The sequence below is a fragment of the Rhamphochromis longiceps genome, linkage group LG11 (assembly GCF_057381845.1).
Source record: "Rhamphochromis longiceps isolate RC_006_pf linkage group LG11, R_longiceps_female_GT1.1, whole genome shotgun sequence".
NCBI lineage: Eukaryota > Metazoa > Chordata > Actinopteri > Cichliformes > Cichlidae > Rhamphochromis > Rhamphochromis longiceps.
In genome coordinates, this window is record NC_140567.1 from 28,625,901 (window position 1) to 28,649,478 (window position 23,578).

The 23,578-nt window shown below is 40.0% G+C and overlaps 1 protein-coding gene across 1 annotated transcript in view; it reads right to left on the minus strand.

The window, feature by feature from the left end:
- Positions 1-5,424: 5,424 nt before the first annotated feature.
- Positions 5,425-23,578, minus strand: part of fhl3a (four and a half LIM domains 3a) — a 35,019-nt gene continuing 16,865 nt past the window's right edge. Inside the window, exons 2-6 of the mRNA XM_085423492.1 lie at positions 12,413-12,577; positions 11,260-11,434; positions 8,100-8,269; positions 7,762-7,948; positions 5,425-7,140 (exon numbers count right to left, since the gene is read on the minus strand). Of these exons, the coding sequence (XP_085279618.1) occupies positions 6,989-7,140; positions 7,762-7,948; positions 8,100-8,269; positions 11,260-11,434; positions 12,413-12,568 (840 nt within the window). The 5' untranslated portion in view covers positions 12,569-12,577 and the 3' untranslated portion in view covers positions 5,425-6,988. The remainder of the gene's footprint in view (positions 7,141-7,761; positions 7,949-8,099; positions 8,270-11,259; positions 11,435-12,412; positions 12,578-23,578) is intronic.

The window sequence follows — 23,578 nt, forward strand, 5'->3', positions numbered from 1 at the left end:
TGTTTTCTTTTTTGCATACTTCTGCGGTGTGAAAAATAGTACTGTACAACTGAGTCATGGTGCGGATGTCTAGACACTAAAAAAAAACATGACCTGAAGTTGCTGCAACATCCGGCTTGTTAAAGTTTGCTCAAGTTTTTTTCTTTTCTTTTTTTGTCATTGTGACTGTCTTGATCTTATGGCAAATGAAAAGCGGGAGGATCCAACTGAAAATCAGTGGAAAGAACTGAAGCTCGAAGTTCATTGAAGGGTCCCACAGAAACTTCGGGTTTTGAAGACTGTTTGTGTGGAAGAATGGGCCAAAATCACAACTGAGTAACCCTTGTGACTAGTTTCTTCATAGAGGAAAATCTTGAAGCTGTCATCACAAACAAAGGCATTTTGTAAGATGTATTAAATACATTTCAGTAAGCTTTTTCAGTACTTTTCCCAGTGTTAATTTATGGACATCTATGGTTTGATTTCTTGTAAAGTATGAATTGGATGGGTTGTCATCGACATCTGGTGAAAATTCCAGGTCAATAGCACCTTTAGAAATATATTTACTTAGAAAAACTGGTGACGTGTTCAATACTTATTTTACCAGTTGAGTGTCCCACTGGGAAGAGGCCCATAGGCAAACCCAGGAGAGAGATTATATCTCTCACTTGCGGTTTGTCCCATGGCTGGATGGATGATGCAACCAGGAGGCATTTAAGTCAGAAACAACCCGTAGTTATCCAGTCCAAACCACCTCAACTGGCCCCTTTCAATGTGGAATAGTAGTGGCTCTACTCTGAGATGCTGGTGAATGACTGAACTTCTCACCCTATCTGTAAGTGAGATCCCAGCCACCCTTTGGAAGAAATTTCTGCTGCTTGCATCTGCAGTGTGATTCTTTTGGTCACTGCCTAGAGCTGAAGACCAAAGTTGAGAGTGAGGACATAAATCGACCAGTAAATGGACAGCTTCGCTTTCATGCTTAGCTCGCTTTACCACAATGGACTGGTACATTACTGCAGAAGTAGCACCAATCTGTCTGTCAATCTCCCGCTCCCCTTTCCTCTCACTTGTGAACAATACATAGAGATATCTGAACTCCCCCACTTGGGGCAACAACCCATCCCTGAAACTGAGTAGGCACTACACCCTTTTACAGCTAATCTCATTTCCATTGCTTAACATGTGGCTGCAATCACACCCAGAGTGAGCTGGAGGTCTCCAACTGATAAAGCAAACAAAACCACATCATCTGCAAAAAGCAGAGAAGAAATCCTGCAGCCACCAAAGTTCTCATGATAAAAGTTATGAACAGAATCAGTGACAAAGGCAGGCTTGGTGTAGTCCTGGAATGGACCTGACCTGGCTCTGACTGCCAGCAATATGGACCAAGCTCTCACTGTAGCTGAACAGGGACTGACTGGCCAATAGCAACTGGTCAAGTACCCCATACACCAGTAGCACGTGTAACAGAATTCCCCATGGGATGTGGTTGATTAACTTCCCCAATTTCACCAAACATGTGTTGAGTGGTTGGGCAAACTCCCATAAAATCTCAAATATCCTTGAGAGGTAAAAAAGCTGGTTTAGTGTTCCACGATGAAGACAAAAACAGTTTCTCCTCATGAATTGGAGATTCGACCAGTAGGTGGACTCTCTTCTCCAGTATGCTGGCACAGACCTTAGGAGTCCCAAAAGCTAACCAAACCTGGTAGTACTCTTCCAACTTGGTGACTCTCCTCAGCTCCAGTGTCCACCATTTTCATTCATTCATTTCATTCATTCATTTGATTTGAGAATTACTGCCATGACAAGCACCAATTACCTTGCAATGACAGATCTGTACAGCTACTCTGGCAATGGAGGTATGGGATATGGGCCATTCAGACTCAGTGTCCCCAGCATCCCTCAGGATATGTATTGAAGTTCCTACAAAGGTGGGAATTTGAGATCTTGCAGAACAGGGCCTCTGCTAGATATTCAAAGTGAACCCTCCCTATACATTTGGATACTCCAGCCCTGTCTAACATCCATCCTCATCACCTGATCCAACTCACCACCAGTGTTGGTCAAGTTACTTGAAAAAAGTAATCAGTAACTAATTACTTCCCCTCAAAAGTAATCCCGTTACTTTACTGATTACTTATTTACAAAATGAATTACTTAGTTACTTAGTTACTTTTTAAAAACACGATTTACAACCTGAATAGGTGATAAAGCGATAGATCTTTCAGCCCAATTCTACTTTTTCTGCATAATCCATCATACAAAATGTAATCAAATGGAAAAGTCCTTTTTTAAAACTTGTTTTATTAGTTTTAATCTTTTAACTTTATGCATCAAGCAAAAATTTTATTATATGCAACATTCTCTGACTGGAAGAAATTTGTTTTAAACCTATTTAAACCTATTTTCTGCACATTCCAGCACATAAAATATATATTTTTTTGTGTTTACACTCAGTCTTTCAAATAGATGCAAGTAAAACACAGCAGAAAATAAATAAAGTCAAAGACAAGCGGTCCTGTTGCTCTATTTTCACCTGTAAAGCAGGAGTGGCGTAGGCGGAGGTTTACCCTGGTGCAGGTGTGCCGCAGCGGTCAGTAAAAGAATCCGCGAGTTTCTCTGTGAATTTCCCATTACGGCGCACTCGGTGCTTGCTTGGAAGTTTAGGGGGTTTTTTTGCTGTAAAAAGAAGTTTTCTTCCCACGCACAATGCTAATGGATGCTAATGTTTTTGTCACTTTTTATGGAATCAAACTTAAAGTAAGGTCAGTACTTCCACGCTTTAAATGCTGCATGCTCATACTCTCTCCCGCAGGCGATCCATTGTTGATCTGCACACAGCTATTGTCACGAACGTTGCACTTGCTTACGTCACTGTCATGAGACATTCTCGCAAAAAAATCACGGTTTTAGTAACGCAGTAACGCAGCATTCCTACGGGAAAGTAACGGTAATCTAATTACCGTTTTTGCAATAGTAATCCCTTACTTTACTCGTTACTTGAAAAAAGTAATCGGATTACAGTAACGCGTTACCACCCATCTCTGCTCACCACCATCGCCCCTTTTTATATTCATGTGTCCAAGACCTACAGCTGTTGGTCTTGGGGTATGAATTACTCTTTGTCTGGTCCCCTCTTTGAATTGCTATCTTATCATGATGTACAAGTTTGTGTGGCCCAGTGATCCCAGGAGCTAAGTTGTTGGGGGCATTTGCTTCTTGTAGGGTCATCCAAGGCAAACTGGTCTTGGGTGAGGGACCAGGGTCCACAGGTTTAGAACTGCTCAGATTTAATATGGTTGTAAAGCTGTATAGATGGTGTGCAGGAAGCTGCAAATTCTAATCAGAAGAAATAAAACTTTCAGGCAAGTGAAGAAAAAAGAAAACAACTTTCAAACACAGGAAAGCAAACCATAACATCTTAATACTTTTTACTATTACTCAGTTAACCCTATCAATTTTTTTGCTGCTTAAAGTGTCATTTTCTATTTTCTATACCTATACACATTTACCAGACTAAGAAAGGCTGTTCATGGTAACCACAGCTTTGAAAATGCTCTGTAGGAAGAGACCACATACACACTGACTCAGTCAAATGAATTAAATCATGTAATCAGGAAAATGTGACATGAATTCATTAAACTATTTTTCACAGAAAAGTTTCACAGAAAACTTTGTGTCATTATAAACTGATCATAATGTAATACTCTAAACTCAGTTTAATTTAATCCAAACATTTAAACATTAAAGCCTTTGAGAGTTGCACAAATCGTATTTGGTTTTTAAGGCAGGATGTCCGTGTATCCTCAGGAGACCATGAGTCCTCATATGGGGACATTACATTTGGGCTTTTCTGCTTTGTTCTGCTCATTAAAGTTTTTTAAACTTTGGTTAAATTAAAGGGACTTTATTGTGCTGTAAAATAAACTCACTGTTCCCATGAAGACATGCTTTCTGTTCAGAGATGATGTTCAGTTTTTTCTGTTTTCTGTTTTGTATCAGGCTCAGCCAACACCAAATAGCTAAGAGAATTTAAGAAAATGCATCTTAAACAAGTGCCTTGGCCTTAAAAGAGGTTAAAAACAGTAATTTAAAAATGTTGATAGTCCTATTTGACTTTTTCATTCACTTTCTGTAAACCTTTGGGTTCTTAGCCCATATGATTCTACCAGTCTCACTCCTTTTACTGGTGTTTTATAGGCCATACAAGCAGCCTTTACATGCAACCTTCAGCAGAACTTGTGAATGCTATGCTGGACTTTTTAAACACTGTCTGTTTGAATGTCTTGATAATGGATAAAGAGTATAGCATTAAGCATTTATAGTCATGTTTTCTAATTCCTACTGTAAAAAATTACGTTTCTGCACTGGGAACTTGAATGTTATTTTTGTCTTTAAGCATGAAGCGCTAAAATAGATAACTGTTTATATTACATATGACCTTAAATCCACAAATCCTGTAACATGGCATCTCTCTGTAATCACTGTTGCCTGTTTCTGCATTCTGGTCCTACAAGTCAAACTGTTTATTTAAGGGTTGATGTTTTACTGAAACACGTTTAACAGCAAAATGGTGATTATAATCATTTTTATGTGACTGATCACGTAGGAACCCAAATAATGCTGCTGTCTACACACTTCAAGGCAAACAAGGACATGCCTTCTTTGAGCTGTCCTGATTTTGAGGAACTTGTTTGTGAGGTAAACTTCATTTTGAATGACAGTGGCCACAAACACGTCTGGCAGAGTCAAAGGAAAGGAAAAAACATTCTGTTGTTGAAAACCACAAAGAGAATGACCCCCAGTAAAGGGCAGTTATAGTCAGGTTTTCATATGAATAAGCACATTTTTCTTCTGTTGCAAGCAATAACTGTGAATGATTAAACTGCTTGTTGGGATCGTGTGCCATATGATACAGTTAACTGTCTGCCTCTGACCCTTCCTGTTAGCCATCACCTCCCCGCCTGCCTCCTTCTTCTAATAAATTCAAAGGGGGCTTTGAGCGGAGCTGACCCCCCTAGTGAAAGTGCCATAGAGCAACTCCAGATGTGAACATCTTCCCTCTCTTTCTCTCCTCCTCTCTGTCTCCCACACTCTCCCACTTCCACCACCAGTGCACCCGCCCTCCCCCAGGCAGCTACGAGTTTTCCATTTCCTTTTTTGGTGAAAAAATCTGGAACAGAGGCAGGGAGGAGGACATTTCGCCAACGCCGATAGGAGAGTGTATCTGGAGGTCTGTGTATTTGTGCTTCATCAAGGCAATGAAACAGTCGACTCAGCATAAACACGGGTGCATGTATATCCATTCAGGGACATACACACAAATTTGCACCCGTGCTCCATTTTTCACACGCACATGCGAGCACACACACATTCACACACCTACACACACACACATACACACAAATATTTTGAAAATATCAGAAAATTAAAGGCATACACTTTTCACTCTTTTATTACCTACGTCTGGTTTGTCTCTACCATTTTCTCGCACTCACACTTTCATGCTCGACTACTCATTCCCCTGACTTTACACACACACATACACAGAGATATTTTCTTCCTAGAAAGACATTTGCCAAAGTGGGGAGGTTTCTGGTTTACAGAGTAAACACAAGTTCACAGAAATCTTCATACATAATGACCACAATGATGCACAGAATATAAACATAGAAAATATAAAAACTGCTAAGAAACATCAAAATCTGTGTGAATTTATTTAACAAGTCTTCAAAATAAAACTAAGCATTCAGCCATATCAATTTTCATCTGAGTTACAGGTATGTTCATAGTTTTAATCCTGATGGCCTATTCTCCATCTTAAAATGTATATTTGCCAACTCTGACTCACCAGCATCAAAGCTGAAATAATGAAATTATTAAGGTATTTTTTAATAGAATTTTCACAAGTGTATCAAACAAACTTACAATGAAAAAAACAAACAATAACAGCTTCAACAGAAACAAAATAATTAGTGTGGCCAATCACGGCAGGCTGCCACAGCCTGCCACACACAACAGTAATGTTGATGTTTCAGCTTCTTTTAGGTTATTAATGCTGGCTCTTTGTAGAATGATTATATATCTATATATAGATATATATATATATGTATAAAGAATTATTAAAACAACTAAAAAAGGAAATAAGATAAAATGTTATGTAAAAAGTGTCATTGCAAAGCTCAATATAAGCAGATACAAGACAAAAAATGCTCTGTATTTCTTGTGCCTTGTCCTCATAACAGCAAGTAACAGCTACAGGGAGGCAAAGTGAATGTTTTTATGTGCACGTACATATCTTACCCAAAGTGCAAATAATTTGGAGTGAATAATAAGAACCGACTACAATAATAAACATATGCTCAGCTTTTCATGTTCTCTCATTCGTATTTTACCATTTACAAAAAAATGTCTAATTCTTTAAAATGTCCCACCTCTTTCTGGATCATTATATACAGTAAATTGTTAAGTTGAACAAAGAAAGACATACAATAGAGAAAGGCAACTGACACGTGAGGAAAGGAAACATTCAAAATGCATAAAACTGCAGTTATAAGAGCATTAAAACAGTAACTCCATTACACTTTTAAAATATTGACTGCAAGTTTCATCTACTATACTGTATCAGTGTTTGGTGTCTTTTCTTCAGAGTATGATTTCTACCTGAAGTTACATTATTGATGGAAAAAAATGTTTTACACAGTTACAAGCAATTCGCACTTATAATAATAAGGCACTCCATGAACAAAATCTATTTAAAATTTTTTTTTTAACTTTGTGAGGGTTCATGCAAACAATGCAGCATCAAAACAGGATTTTGGACACCAGCTTTTAGATTAGAATCTGACATAGACGGGACATTGAGTAACTGATGTCTTATATAAAGAAATTGACCTGAGGCAGTATGTGTTAGCCTGTGTTTCCTGTCTTGGTAATTACTCAGGGTTCTTGCCATAATAAAGAGTAAGTTGAGGGAAAGGTGGGATTTTAGGAAATGAATGCTCTATAGGCTGGTGTGGCAGTCACGGCATAAGATTCTGTCGCCATCAGGGAAAAACCCAGCACCAACAAGCGAAACAGAGCACTGCGAGCAGGTGAAACACGGCTGATGCCACTGACGATCTTCAAATGAGATGTACTTTCCTCCTCCAAAGCCTGAAGAGCAAGGAAAAACAAATTGACTGCTGAAAGTTGATACTTGAAAATAAAATATCAGTTTTTTGACACTAAATTATCCTGACATTTTTTTTGTCTATAACAGGGGTGTCAAACATAAGGCCCGGTGGACAGCATCGGCCAGGCAAAGACTCCAATATGGCCCAGGGTTAGGAAGGCTTTCAGAAATGTTAACGACGAGTGGATACATTTTGAATTTTTTACTGTTTTCAAAAGTTTCATCACCAGACCAATGGTCATTTATACTACAGCAGGGTAGTTAGGTAATAGATAAAAAAATTACATGATAGAAAAGTTCATGTTTTTCGCTATTATTTACTATATAAATTTATATAAATATATATTTTTTAATATTTGAAATTGTATTTTTTTGTATATCTGAGGGAATAAATGTTAAACGTCTTCATAAGTTAGTGATTAGTTTCAGGTCTTCAATGCATTCAACACTATTTTTTGCCATAAATTCTCTGTATCTACCCTCTGTGGTCCAAGCAGTCTTCCATACCATACTGAAATTCAATGTATGTAGTGTATAAAGGTAGCACTACAAGTATATTCACAAATCAAGATAGTGATGTATACACCGTGATGCATTCTTGCCTGTGATGGGTTTGCTGCAGGCCTCACACTTCTTGGCGTACAGGTTTCCAAAGCACTTGAGGCAGTAAGGGCTGTCATCCCGGGAGGTGAAGTGCTGACCTGCCAGCTGGGTCTTACAGCTGGTGCACACAAAACACTCCTTATGCCACGGCTCATCACGATAGGTCACTCCACCTTTGGTCAGAGTCTTAAAAAAAGATCAAGGGTCATGTGGAAATCTGTCACACTACTGCAGATATTTAATACAACTAATTTTTAACTCATTTTTTGAAGTGTGGCAGTTTACCAGTTTCTCAAACTGTAATAAGTCTTTATAACAATGTGGCAGCTTTGCTGACCTTTTTACAGCGTGTGCAACGTGGAGCAAACTTGTCCTCGTAGCAGGCCACACAGTAGTGCTCATCCTTGTCAGGAATGAAGGACTTTGAGCCAATCGGCTGTGAACAGCTGTGACAGATGAAACAGCCCTCATGCCAAGTCGAACCTGCATACTCGAGTTTTCTTGTGCCTACAGTAACAGAAGAATGGAAACAAGAGACAGAAAATGAATGATGGAAAGAATGAATATAAAAGTGCTAAGCTTGCATCATCTACACGTCTTTATAGGATAGTTACGATCATTTTGGTATTTTTTGTGGTTTTATTAAAATAGGAAATAAAACAGTTGAATTGCATGAAGACATATAAATCCATTTTGTTTCACTAAGATTTATTTTTCATCATAATACCACAGCCCCCATACTTCTCTCCTACAACTGGAAACTGGTGGCAGGCCTTAAAAGAAAAGGGATAATGCCATTTCCCCCTCTGTGTCCTCAACCAATCCATCTTGTATTCCACAGCTGTTGAGATTTTTATTATACTGGTTGGTTTATTCTACAGTGACGCAGTGGTTTGTGTTGGGCTGACATCTTGCATTACTGCTAACGTTTCCTCGCCTTAGGGTATATGTGCTGTTGTGATCTCTAATCAAAAACACTGAAATCCCCAGCAAAATCTTTCCAGATTAGAAACTGACATTAATAACTGTGGCTCAAGAAGCATAATATTAACTGATAGACATTTGACAAAAACAATAAAAGTGAACATGCTAAAATAGAATTCTGTTTTTCTTTCTTTTTTTTTAGAAGAGAAAGCATTTCAAAAGAATAGCAATAAGCTTTAAAAACGTTATAAACAGGCAGTAAGTTTATAACAAAGCACGAAATCTCTGCACAGAAAGCCGAATTTCTAAAGAATGCTTTCTGCATGTAGTCTAAAGTCAGTATTCTTTAAATAGTCTCTTGACTCTACAGGCCCTCTTGATCTTACACCACAAAACTACTGTGTACTCTGCTTATTACAGTACACGTTTACAGTACACTTCCATAAATGGATTTCCCATATATGTGAGATGCAATCAAAAACTTTCACTTACAGCACAGGGATAAAAGGATTTCAATTTGGTTAACGTTTCATTCAAGGTCGTGTCCTTGAGCCATACACTGCTACGTTTTGATCACTCGCTTGAAGCTCTGTTTTGACTAGTCGCAGGCGTAGATTTGTGATACACACTGGATTTCCTCCAGCCTGTCAAAACAGCGACCCTTCAAGTTGCAAGTAACTAAAAGTGGTGAGTAGGGTGAGAGGTGAGTGAAGATTGTGCCCTTGTAGGACAGTTGTGTGTGCTGTAGTTCATTTGCACATAACGTCCTTGCTCAGACGTCTCAAAGGACTGGCATGGCTGTGCAGAGCCTTTGCACAATTTTGCAGACTGTCATCTATATGCTGTAACTGATTACTGTCACCAGGTGGCAGAGTCAAAAATGTGTGGAAGAACCAGTCTGTGGGCTGTTCTTGTGATGCTGTTGATCCTTCAGCCAGCCATGGAGAAGATTGATGTTATAACATGCAAAGAGTTAAAGTGAAACCAAGCATTCAAAACAAAACAACTGCAGCCAGTGTCTGGGCTTTTTCACGCTACTGTTTTGATCTTTGGTATTATTTTGTTCTTTTTTCATGCTTCTGTCTCCCCTTTGCAGTGAATGCTCCCTTTCCTGCCCAGCTCCACTTTTCAACCAATCAGCATTCGATCTACACACAGCATCATCTTTGCTGAGCCATGCACTGTTGTCGTTTTGAGGACTGCACATCAGCGCATCTCTGTAGAGATAAACGAATACTCACGCAAATGAGCACAAATACAGTACCATGAATCCCATTTTAAGACAGTAGAACTGGGCACTCTCAGTCTGATCTTATGGGAAAATTTCCCAGTGTGCCTGACCTGATGCACTGCTCTTCAGGCTTGAAAACTCCAAGCTCGTCTACTGGAAATACTATTTGGTGTCTGAGTTTATAGCCAGAGACCAAAAACTCAAAATGATATCAGTTAGCTTAGGTAAAAGTTAAATCACTTAAACTTTTTGGTGTTTTTTTAGGTGAAGCAGAACATATCTTGTATGTTTTGTCTGTCTGAAAAATAGAAAAGAACTTATGCAAGACTTCAGTCGCCACAACAACAGAAACGCTAAATGATTTTCAGAAGTGAAGAAGAGGACCATTGTCTGCGACTGCACAACAACATCTGGTTGATGATCTTTGGCAATGGAATAATTTCAGTACTTTTATCAGAACAATCTTGATAACCAAAACAGTTTCTGTGGAATCTTTATACTGATTCAGTGTAAACTGTGCTTTTCTCCTCAAGTCGCTAGCACTAAGGCTATCATTCAGCTATTACACAATGATAAGTATGCTTCTGTTTTTTACAGGTGTTTATGTTATTTGATGACAAATGATGGCAACTGGACGCACAAAAATGAAACAGGATGAAGTAAGTGTCCCTGTAAATTTGTCTTACATAATACTGAATAAAAAAGAGGAGTAATTGGGGGAAGCCAAAGTCTTCCTTGAATTATTTGTAGATTATGAGGGCTGATAAAGATAGTACCGGGGACTGGAATTTGCAGCTTTCTCTACTGATATGATCAGTTTACTTCCAGTCTGTCAGCCATTGGGATCTAGTTTAAACATGTCAATACAAGCAGACTATTCAAGCCTCGTCTTTGCCTCTTTATCATTGGTCATCCTTTTTTCTAAATCCATCCTGTTTCGCCTTTTTCTATAATTTTGACTTTACACTTTTCATTTGACCCTGCTTTCTGGAGTTTACCATCTTACAGTTCTTTTAAAATGATGTGCCTATATTTTAACTTTTCAATTTGAAACAAGTGGAATACATAAAAATAAAAGGAGGGACAAGGAGGAGGGGGTTAGTAAGGTATCATATTTTATGACAATGTTTTTCTATTTTATTGAATTTCATCTTATGGCTCGGCTCATGTTTCAAAATGCCCCACAACTTTACTTTTCTAAATGCCACTGGAAGCATACTTCATACAGACACAAAAAATAAAAACTGTAAACTGTTACAAACAAAATTTAGAAAAAAGACTATAATGCACATTTCATCTTCAAAGTCCCTTTGCACAGAAACATTGCAGCATCCACACATACCTGGCATGACAATCTTGTCACAGGCTACACACTTGGAGGAGAATTCATTACAGTAGCAGTCATTGCAGAGCAGTGCATCATCCTGGCTAGTGAAGGGTTCATCTGCCAGAGAGCGATCGCAGCGGAAGCAACGGAAGCAGTGCTCATGGTAATGCCGGTCTTCATAAAAGAGTTCCTGGCAGCAGAGCAAAGAAAAGGCAAGGACACTGAAAGTCATTTCATACACTTACAAATGTGTCCAAGAAATGAAGTGACATTTCCAGGCATATAAACTAAGGGGATAACAAAAATACTAAAAAATAATTTGTGTTTATAGCATGAGCATTGAGGAGTTTAGTCCTGGGCTAGGTCAAATGTCTGTATATGCAGTGACAAGTAGGTTGCACATGTGCATGACTGTGATTTTATTGGTCAGGCATGTGGAGTGAATTCATTGTATACAGGGCTTTAAGCCAGGAAAATGCTGGCTTTATTTTTCATTTACCCCTCTTAAGGGTGTTGATAACTGAATGGAATGTTTTAGCTAAGTAAACTATCAAGCACTGTGTCATAACTCCACTTATTTGACTCCATTATGGACCATATTGGCTTTAGCTGATCCACTTCATATTAGTGTTTTCCACTGAGGGAGGATTACATTTTAACTTGATTGTGGGGAAGAAATAGACATTGCCTAATGCTGCATTTTTACTATCTCAAAATTAGTTAGTTGGCATTTATGGACTTCTGTGGAAATTACCTGCATAATTGCTTGTTAAATTAGCCTCTACAATGTCTTGCTACGCAAAATATATAGATCACGCCTCATTTACTATGAATTATGCATCATTAACATGACATAACTTCTGTTTTAGCCATTCAAAGCCATGTCCAAACACTGTAAAAATGGCATAAAGCTCATTGGAGTAGTTCTTTTGTGTGATTTATCTTTGTTTAAACAGTTAATACAAAGTCCACACTGTGGAAAGAGGTAGATCATTATTAGTAGTTTATTACATAAGGAAATCCTATATATACAATCATGTTTTTATCTTTTTATAACAACTATCGAATGCTTTTCAACTGCAAATCTAAAAAAATATTTCACTTGTTACTCTTGTTGTCGAGCACATAGCTGATTGCATGTTGGGTCACGTTGAAATGGATGCCTTACCCTTGCGTCATGGCCAATCAGTTCTTTGCACTCGTCACATGTGTTCGAGAACAAGGTGTCATAGCAGGGGATGCAGTAGGGGCTGTCATTAGACTGGATGTACTTGCGGCCATACAGCGATTCTTTGCAATTGTCACAGTCAAATCGGTCAGTCATCGTAATTTCCTAAAATAGAGAAAAGATGCATTCAGGTCATCAATGATTCTAAAGTAAAATGCTAAAAAGCAAAAGTGAAAACAAACAATAAAATCACAAGAGAAGGGAACAAGGAGGGAGCGTGCTCAAGAATGATTCAATCACCTTTTCCATCACAGCAGCCGAACATCAGTGTAGACTTTCACTGCCAATATTTATGCTGTAAATACTTCAGCTTGTACCAGCAATGGAGCTGAGCTCAAACAAAATACACAGCGCAAGTGGGAGCAAGTGGAAAGAGACGCAGGGAAAGGAGTGAGGGAGGGAGTTAGAGCAGTTCAAAATGCCTTTTAACGTTTTATTACTGTGTGATGAAAGTGTGTGGTAGGTGCAGAGGGAAGGGGGCAAAAGAGGGAGCTGTCACTTGCTGTCTTTGAGTAAAACACCTTCCTGTTTCTATGAAGCGCAAGCTAACGAGTAAAACGCCAAACTGAACAACCTCTGCTGCGATTATGACAGAAAGACGTAGTATATCTGCGCACATCACATGAAATCCACGTGCGTGTAAATATTTATGATGCAAGGTTTTTTTTTTTGTATATAGCATGGACCACCAACAGATACAGAAATCTGGTGAAGCGTTTGAAAGTGTGTTTGTGTGTGTATGTCTGAACACAACTGCTCAGCAAGTGGCTTCCTTGCAGGACAAGATGCAGCTACAGTGTGTGCCTTATAGATAATAGGCAGTAACTGTCTATGAATATGGTTTCCGTTGTACGAAAGCACCCTTGATCATGACTGAGTGAACAACAAAGTGACAGAACAACATTGTGTGAGCATTATGGTAACAGTATCAGGTTGCCAAAACATTACAACATGGCTGGAGAAAAGCCCAGTGATAAGCTATACCGCCCTCTGGCAGGCTCTAGTGCTGGCTATTCATTCCCACCACCCAGTAACAACAATCATCGTTGATAAGACAATCAATCAAACTTTAAACTGCTCCATTGCTGCCTGTCTTACACCCACACCCTTAGAAAAACACCCACGGCTGCATGCACACAAGCATATTACACACAAATCCCAAAGGAGGCGTGTAAGTACACATACTGACATTTTTTGTACCAAAGGGGGAAAAAAAGAACAAAGCCAAGTCACACAGGATCCACCATCAAAGAAAAAAATAGTCTCAGCCTCTCAAGTTTCAACCGTCTCTGCCGCTTTGGACATGTGTATGAACGGGCGCACATCACTACACTGCCATGTCACTCTAATTTAATGACTGAATGTCTTAAATTCTGGGGCTTATGCGAAAAGATCAGAATAAGCAGCTGTGGTTCTGTTGTGTTTTAACACTATATTTATGTACATTTGATACACCATCCATCTAAGAAACGGCTGCCATTGGCCCACATAACTACAACGTCAGGATTAGATCAGCAAAGTATAAAGCTCAAAAGCAGCACTGCGACCTTAATATTATCTGCACGTCACGTTAACATACCTGGCACTGCTTTCCAGGCAAAGGTACGGGATGAGGCATGACTCACAAAGCCAGAGAGTCAGTGCTATGACGTCTGATATCAGATTAAATTTCCACAGCAAATCACACACGTATTTATTGCCTGTTTCATATTCATACATGATCTGTCCATTATGATAATAAAGTATATAGAAGTTGTTAAAGTAGAGAAGTGAGATGTTTACACTTCGATTCCTTAAAGAGTACTAAACAGTCTGCCTTTTTTTTTTTTTTAGGTTTGTCTAGTTTCCCTGTCTAAAAACTAGTTTAGGGTTAAGTATCCAAAGAACTCAGTGGAGCACAGATGAACATTAGAAGTAATTGCAAAATTTTCCAGAACCAAGTACAAATATATTGCATGTAATACTTCAAGAATCAGAACAAAGGCTGTTTTTTTTTACTCCCAGGATTTGTAGTGTTACAGTGAAGTGATTTACTTCAAATACCAATCCAAAGCCTAAAATGAAGTTCTAACAGCACAGACTCTCACAGAGAGGGGCATGACGTCAGTGCACTGACCCTGCAGTGATGGCTTAAGACGTGACTGCATGCAGAAATTGTTGGCCACTAATCAAAAGAGAAGAGAAGAGAAGAGAAGAGAAGAGAAGAGAAGAGAAGAGAAGAGAAGAGAAGAGAAGAGAAGAGAAGAGAAGAGAAGAGAAGAGAAGATGGTGAGACAGCCGCAGTGAACTCTACTCTGAAAGTCAGTTCTCACAGGGAGAGGGCTGTGTATCTACTACTGTATATACTAGCTTTCTGGCAGAGTTCCATTGCCTTTGTGTACAGTACCAAGTGACTAAAAGCCCCACTCTGGGTTAATAATGTTCAAAAATACCAGAAGTGTGACTGAACTCATTCCCCTGGGAAAAGTGTGGGCTTTTCAGGAAAATCGTCACTGAATCGACATAGGCCCAAAATTATTGCCGAAAGTTCAAATATAGTGCTTCTTCAGAAAGAGACTTTAGGCAGACAACGATGCATACCATTCTCTAGATTTTCAAAGCAACATTCGTTTCAGCAGCGGGGTCGGTGAAGTTGATTCTGCAGGAATGTCACAGTCATATTTAGAATAAACTTGTACGAGTTAAGTTTAAAAATGGTATTGTTTGAGAGCTGACAGTCAACTGTCATCTTAAAACTCTCTCAAAAACATTTGAGACACAGGGGTCTCTAATGTTTTGCCCTTAGTTTCTAGTACCATTATCAACCAAACTCTCAGTCACCCCAAAAGATAAAATCTAATAAATTTCTGTAAAATGAATTGCAAATTCATACTATGCCAAGGATGAACTTGCAATAATTGCTCTTGCTCCAACCACATATCAAAACGCAACTATAGAATTATAGTTGGGTTTAAACTTGCTACAAACAGACCTTCAGACTTGTTTTCGTATATCAGGCTATAAGATAGCAGAAGAATGCCAAGGCCACATTCTAATAGTCATTACAGCCATCCATGATTGGCATCAGGAGGTCAAGTTCAGGGTCAGTTGTGAGACACCACAAAGCAACAGACCAACCAGAGCATGCAGACTGTATCCTGTTGCTGAGCAACATAGTCATGGTTGGTCACTGACGAGCTAGCAAACACCCTGTCCAGTCCCACAGGCAGGCCTGTTAATCCCCAGCCCAAACTTTGCATATGCTCTGGTTAATTCCAAATGAACAGTCACACAGCCTGCTGGGAACAAATGTGCGAAATCTGTCCCTTGTCCTCTGCAGCTTATCTGGAGAACATGTTTGTAAAATATCTCCTGACATCATGCTACACCAACTGGGGACAGAGATCATCTTGACCACAGAAAGCAGATGGCTGTGTATGATCTGTAATAAACACTCCTATAGTTATTTATATATGTAAAGATATATACATATACTCCACATTAACAGAGAAACTACTGAATCAATTTTCAGCAACAAGAATGAGAAAAACACATTTTATGACTATTTTATTAAACAGTTAATGGGGAAATGTCACATATCAAAGATTAATAATAGTGCCAGTGCAGAAGCAGTGTGACTGGTTGGACCAAGATAAGCCAGCATGACAACTGGAGGAAATAGCATCACGGCCGTGGCACAGCAGTGACACTTTAGGAGCATATTTTAAAATTGTTCTGTTTAATTTTAAGGTGGAAATTACAGAAAAGTTGTGGTTACATTGTAATATGAGGCATGCATGCAATAAAGTAGTTAAGAAGAAGCCATTTAAGCATAAGTTTGTTATTGTAGGTCTGTGTTTATACGTCCTTTGTGACATGTGTGCTTTTAAATCCAAGTGGATACTTGTAATGTGTGGATTTTACTGTGGAGAGTAAAGCCTGATTTACTTTGAAAAAGTAGTAGCAACAAAAGCCACTCAATCACTTTAACTGACTGAATCTTTCGGCAGTAAAAAGACTCACAAACTAGTTGGAGTGTGTTTTGTGCGGGTCACCTTCAAGTAGTATACCATCTATAAAGGTTCCAGAGACAGTGATGAAGTAGAAATGAAGCCCAAAAACAGATAATGAGCAAAGAGTGTGAGATAAAAAGCAAAATGCATGTTGTCTTACAAAAGTCTTACAATAAATTAGAGAAAAAGTGAAACAGCTGCATTTGGATAAACACATATGATCACATTGTGTCCTGTCTGCTGCCTGGACATCTTCCAAACACAGTAAGCCTTTTCTGGCTTTGAGATAGGAGAAATTTCAGTATATCGTTTTAGAGCCTACTTGAGCATATGAAAAATAAAGCACATTAGCAAGAAAAACACTTGTGAAAACAATTGTGTCTCCATCCAGTGGCTATATGAAAAGAGCCTGATGGAGATGAGTTCATTCATTCCAGTTCCTCAAAACCAAGGAAGAATTTCATTATGGTGACTAATGCAGTCAAAGTATGAATTGCACAATGAAGATTTCTTTTAATGGTTCAGAGCTTAGGTTTATGACACAATGTCACAAGAACTGCATTCTGTTTTCTTTTCAAGTGACTCGCAACTAGACCTTCTGGGAAAATGTTCCAAATCCACAAGTCACTCAACAAACGAAATCCCATCAGTATGGCTGTTTTTGTGAGGATCATTGAAAGTGGTCAGAAATATTTAGGTTGTAATAAAACAAAAACAGGGTTGGACTTTGCTATGTATTTGCTAAATTAGTCAGTTGTTTGGTGCGCTGTTCCTGTTGGCTTTCACTAGATCAGATAAATAAAGTCCAGCAATCAAAAGGACACACTGAGTCTTATCACAGGAAGAGAAGGAAATTGCTCATGAATGAGAGATAATGCTGCAGCTCTATTCAAAGACAGATGTGCTTATTTAAACAAGCATATAAGTGCTGGTTTTGGAAATACAAAAAAACACTTTAATTCTAGTGTTAAGCAACAACTTTGCTTACTTAAAAGTAGCAAAAAAATCCACCACAATGAACTGACAGTTTAGTCAAATATGCCGCTGTTTAGTGTAGCTGTTATGCAGACTCTTAGCAAGAAATCCAAACTGCAATCTCTGCAATAAACTCTGCAGTCATCAGAGTTTATTTGATGGGGTCGGCACCAAGCCACTGTTAAGATGCTATTGGTAGATAACCAGTGGCTCCACTAGATCTGTTGTCATTTTTGCACTCTCCGTCTTTCATTAGAGGAAATCTTGGGCCACCCACATTCTCAGTACATTAGAGGAGCATCTGAATATAAAGGTACACAGAGACACTTTCTTCTGCTGAGTTTCTTTCAACAACATGGTTGAGAAAGATGTGGCAGGGCAGAGAGACGTAGATATGGTCTGGTGCGAGGTCACCTGAGACTGCTCTTCTGTGGAAGCATGGGTCAGACTTGACAACAGAGTACAGGGTGCAGGACCAGACACTGGAAGGCTAACCTGTTATTGCCTCTGAGCATTTAAACACCGCCTGGTGTGGAGTGGGAGGCGACAGAAGGCTCAAGTTAAAGCCAACATCATAAACATAAAGGAAGAAAATGAGTACCTGCAACAGCAAATGTCACCATGGCCTTTGTAATTTGTCCATTCTTGGCAGCTTTTAATGACCAGTGTGGGAAATGACTTAATGTCTTTTAATATTAGCCTTCAGTCTGTTGTGTTGTGCACACAGCAGTATTAGGGAAAAGCTACAAGTGAATATCAGCTGGCTTGAAAGAACTGTATCTCAAACCTTCTGGAGTCCTTCATTAAAAGGATCTGACACAATGATTTATATGTGTACAAAAGATAAACAAAAGCCCAGCACATACTGCACTTAATTTAGCTATACTTAAAACATAAATTTTTCACAGTCTGACAGTCACTTGGCCCAACTGAGAGTTGAGGACGTGTTAGCTAGAGGGCCTCCATGTGTGCATGGATCACAAAACTCCGTGAAGAAGAACCCAGCTGAAAATGCAATTGTCACACGTCACCGCTCCGTTTCCAGAAGCCAATCTCAATCCGAGTGTTCCACAATACTCCACCAACACCAAACAATAACATTACAATTACTTTAAATCATACAGTGCTGTCCCAACCACCATGAGGGAAAGCTTGGAAGTGAACTGAATCTGAATGTATTTTTGTACCACTGTGTGCAGATGGTCAAAAGGCTACATTTTTGGCCTACATTTGTCTTCCTTTGAAGAAAAAAAAATGCTGCCATACATTAGTGCCTCACATCTGGTTTGCATTGGAGGAACTATGCAGTTAACTCCTGTGTGCCAGTGGAGGTTTTGGAGAATCAATGCCTTGAGAATGCAGGAAAAGCGGCGTTTTTACTTTTTTTTATTTCTCTGTGCTGGTATTTAGATGGCATGGGGAAAACTAGAATGGGAGCGAGGACAAAGACAAAAAAAATGTAAAAGCTGGCAAGAAAGGTAAAAAAAAACTAAAACTTGACAGTCTGCTCTGTAGTTAATCTTTGAATATATTTAAAGGTGGAAAACAGTGTGGAGTGAGGAGAGGAAAGTAAGGAATTCAGAAACAATGGCGCTGAAAAGAATGTGTGATAAACAGCCAATTCACAACAAACGATTCAAAAAGTTGATTCCTGCAGAAAACAAAGGCAAACAACAAAGGGAAGCCAATAAAGGTGCTGAAAGATCTCAAGACAAAAATTCAGTTTTCTCAAAGTCTTACTCCTGCTTTGAATAGTTAAAATGAACAGAGTTGTTCTAAGCCTTCTATATAGCTTTCAGAGAGGATTTACCACGACCGTGTCTCTCTTTAAAGAAACACAGAGTTTAAAACCAAGAACCTGTTTCTCCAAAGTTTCCCATGGCAGATTTGTGCACAAGCATGGAAAGTCACTGTACTGCTATCTTCACATCCTCCCCGTCATCCCCAACCCTATGATCCACAGGATAGGGAATCCCTTTGAAATCTGAATCCTTCACAGTTTAGTGGAGAACCTTTTCAGTCACCTGCTTTGTAATGCTGTGCATAACATTTGAATAAATGTATTCCCATTTTTAACAGCCCTTCTTTACTCATGTATTCAGTGTGGCCACCCTAGTCTCCATTCAGATCTAAGGACAGAAGTATGCTTAGTGAGGTCAGGGTACTTCCACTTCCAAGCTGGGTGATTCATTTACTGGTTTGCAAGCCCCAGGAGAGGATGTTTTCACGAGACCATGCTCCAGAGGGGGAGGGGGGAGCCCTTTTGATACAATATCTTCAATGGCAAAACAAACGATATATATTTTTGTCTGTCTCTTTGTGCCTTTGTTTCATGAACAGTCAGATTCAGTAATGACCTGCTAACTAAACCAATTGCACAACATTTCTGAACTTTTCCCCATTAATCCCTTCATAAAGTTAAGAGTATCATACTCCATGCATGGGTTTTTGTGAGTTTTAACCTTAATAAATTGCACAAAGTCCTTTCCCCCCCTTGTTTTACACAGGTCCTACTTTGTATTTGAGGCAGGCACTTTTGACCTGTGTGCTGGTGTAGTTCTTCTTCCCACCAGCAAGAGTCGCTACAGTTCTTTCATGCCAAGATTTGTTTGTTATTAGCTGTAGAGTTAGTAATGCAGCACACTTTGAGAAAAGACTGACTCAGCATGTTGTTCAGATAAACATCTGCATCCATCCTCTTCGTTGTTTTACAGAAAGCATCGCTTGTGAGTATTTAAGTTGAACAAGAGTTAATGCAACTATATTGGCTATTATTTATGCACTTTTATGGTTAAAGGTGTACTGTATTCAGATTTACTTTCTTTCCAATGTTAGCTAGTTTAGCCAACTGATTTGCATTATCGTGTGAATATATAGGCTGAATATTGCTTATTTCTTCTGTTTGTAGTTTCACTCCGTTGATAATTGAAGGCAGCGTCAATAAAAGGGACGATACACCTGTCAGTTGTCGAGGAGTTTATCTATCTGCATAACTGTATCCAGTGTATCAGTGAGGGCAGAATAGTGAAAAAGCGTCCTTCTACAAGACAACCTTTGGATGTTACGTCAACTCAGCTACATCAACCATGTCTGAAGCAAGACAAGATAAAGCATCATCTGTCCGTTCAGAGAAATCATATGGGTCAAAAGGTACAAGTAGGTCATCTGCCAGTATGGCCGCCCTAAACGCTCGAGCCAAAGCTGAAGCAGCACGCAAAAGAGCTGAATACGCTAAAAAGGAAATCGAAATGCAAGTTAAGAAAGCAGAGCTTAAAGTAGAGGAAACACGTCTAGAGGCCACATTACAAGCCCTCCAACAAGAATGTGACGCGGAAGCGGCACACGCCGAAGCAATAGTTTTTGAAACAGCAGTCAATGATCTTGAAGAAGAACACGTGAGTGTACCTCAAAGGGTTGACACTTTGGAACGCACCTTTAACTATGTGAAAGACCAGCTCATCATCAAAGACAGCACAAGCCCAATTGGCCATACCGAGTATAATTCAATGCCTGCACCAAATGTCACATTCCTCACGCCAAAACAAGAGCCAACCAGGTCGGACACCTTAAAGGAATATGTCCTTCAACCTCTGAGTACTGACAAAGGAGAAAACGTTTCCCAGTCTCCGAAATTAATGCAGAAAATGTCACCAGGTACTTCACCGAGATTTGAACATAAGGTGAGCATGCAACAAGGAAACATTTCTGACATAGCCAGGTTTCTTGCAAGACGCGACTTACTCACCGGTGGCCTCCGAAGGTTCAGTGACAAGGCAGGAGATTACTGGGGATGGAAATCTTCGTTTGAGAATGCAATTTGTGACTTAAACCTAACGGCCAGTGAGGAACTGGATTTGCTGATTAAATGGCTTGGCACAGAATCAGTGCAATATGCATATCGTTTAAGAGCTGTGCATATTAACAATCCCTCTGAAGGACTTGCTAAGGTGTGGGAAAGATTAAATGAGTGCTACGGCTCCCCCGAAGCTATAGAGAACGCACTGCTCGACAGATTGGACCGTTTCCCAAAAATCTCATACAAAGATCTACAGGACCTGCTCCTAGAAATAGATGCCGCAAAGAGTGAAGGTTACATTCCAGGTCTACTCTACCTCGATACAGCGAGAGGCATTAATCCAGTGGTGGAAAAACTCCCCTATGCTATGCAAGAAAAATGGATGAACTATGGTTCTAAATACAAAGAGGACCACTGCGTGTCATTTCCACCATTCTCTGCATTTGTGGCCTTCATCAGTAGAGAAGCAAAAATGCGCAACGACCCCAGCTTTAGGCAGTCTGTGCCGCCTCCTCCTGCCCTTTCAAAGACGAATAAACTTTACGAAAAACACGCTAAAAGAGAACCTATCTCAGTTATCAGAACCGAAGTTGTCAGTACGGAGCCGAAATCAACTCCTACAAACATTGAGGACCCAAATAAGGAATGTCCTATCCACAAAAGACCTCATGCTCTCAAAAAATGCAGAGCATTCAGGGAAATGCCACTGGAGGAGCGAAAGGCCTATCTCAAGAAAAACATGATATGCTTCAGATGCTGTGCTTCTACAAACCACCAGGCAAAGACATGTAAGTCAGAAATACATTGTACAGAATGTGATTCAAAATTACACATTACAGCTCTTCATCCGGGACTGGCATCAACGACTACTGCGACAGCTACTATTGCAGAGCCGGTAACAGTTGACGGCGGGGAGCGCAATGCAGCACGGCCCACAGCTATCTCGACATGCACACAAGTATGTGGAAGTGAATTTGAAAGTCACTCATGTGCCAAGATCTGCCTTGTGTTCATTTACCCAAAGAACTCACCTGAAAAGAAACTTAAGGCCTATGCCATCCTAGACGACCAAAGCAACAGGTCACTCGCAAAATCATCGGTTTTTGACACATTTGGCATCACAAGAAACTCATTTCCATATAAATTGAGAACCTGTGCTGGATTGGAGGAAGTGACAGGGAGGAGAGCTTTTAACTTCATTGTGGAATCGGCAGATTGCACGTCACGTCTTGAGCTCCAGACACTTATCGAGTGTGATATGCTACCCGACAATCGCAGTGAGATTCCCACAGCTGAAGCTGCTCGAAACCACACCCACCTTCAGGAAATCGCAACCGAAATCCCGGCTCTCGACCAGAGTGCTCAGATCCTGCTGCTCATTGGAACGGACGTTATTCAAGCACACAAAGTTCTCGACCAGCGCAATGGACCTCCAAATGCGCCATTTGCACAGAAGCTAGCTCTTGGATGGGTGATCATTGGCAACGTTTGCCTGGGTGGAGCTCACAAACCCGTGCGTGCTAACATTTTCAAAACGAACATCTTAGACAATGGTCGTCCAAGTCACTTCCTTCCATGCAAAAATGCCATTCAGGTAAAGGAAAGTTTCAACTCGCAAGGCTACAACAAGGTCAACACCCCAATGCGAAGAAAGCACTCTTCGATTGGAGAAACAGTTTTCAAACAAACAAGTTTGGACGAGAGCCTCGGCTACTCACAGGAGGAAAGGGCCTTTTTACAGATAATGGATAAGGAAGTCTACCAGGACAGTGCTAACAGCTGGGTCGCGCCACTACCTTTTCGTTCACCCAGGCCACGGCTGCCGAACAATAAGCGGCAGGCTATGCAACGCCTTACATCAGTACGCCACATGCTGAACAAACGCCCTCAGGTAAAAGGTCAGTTTACAGACTTTATGCAAACTTTGTTTGACAATGGCCACGCTGAGATAGCGCCACCACTCACTAAAGAAGAAGAGTGCTGGTACCTCCCCTTCTTCGGCGTGTACCACCCGCGCAAACCGGAACAAATACGCATTGTCTTCGACTCAAGCGCACAACACAATGGAGTATCCCTCAACGATGTTCTTCTTACTGGGCCCAACCTCAACAATAGCTTGTTGGGTGTGTTGATGCGACTCCGTGAAGAAAAGGTGGCAGTCACAGCCGATATCAAACAAATGTTCCATTGCTTCGTGGTCAGGGAGGACCACCGGAACTTTTTGAGATTCCTCTGGCACCAAAACAATGACATGGATCAACCGATCGTGGAATACAGAATGACTGTACATGTCTTTGGCAACAGCCCGTCGCCCGCGGTTGCAACTTACGGACTCAGAAGGGC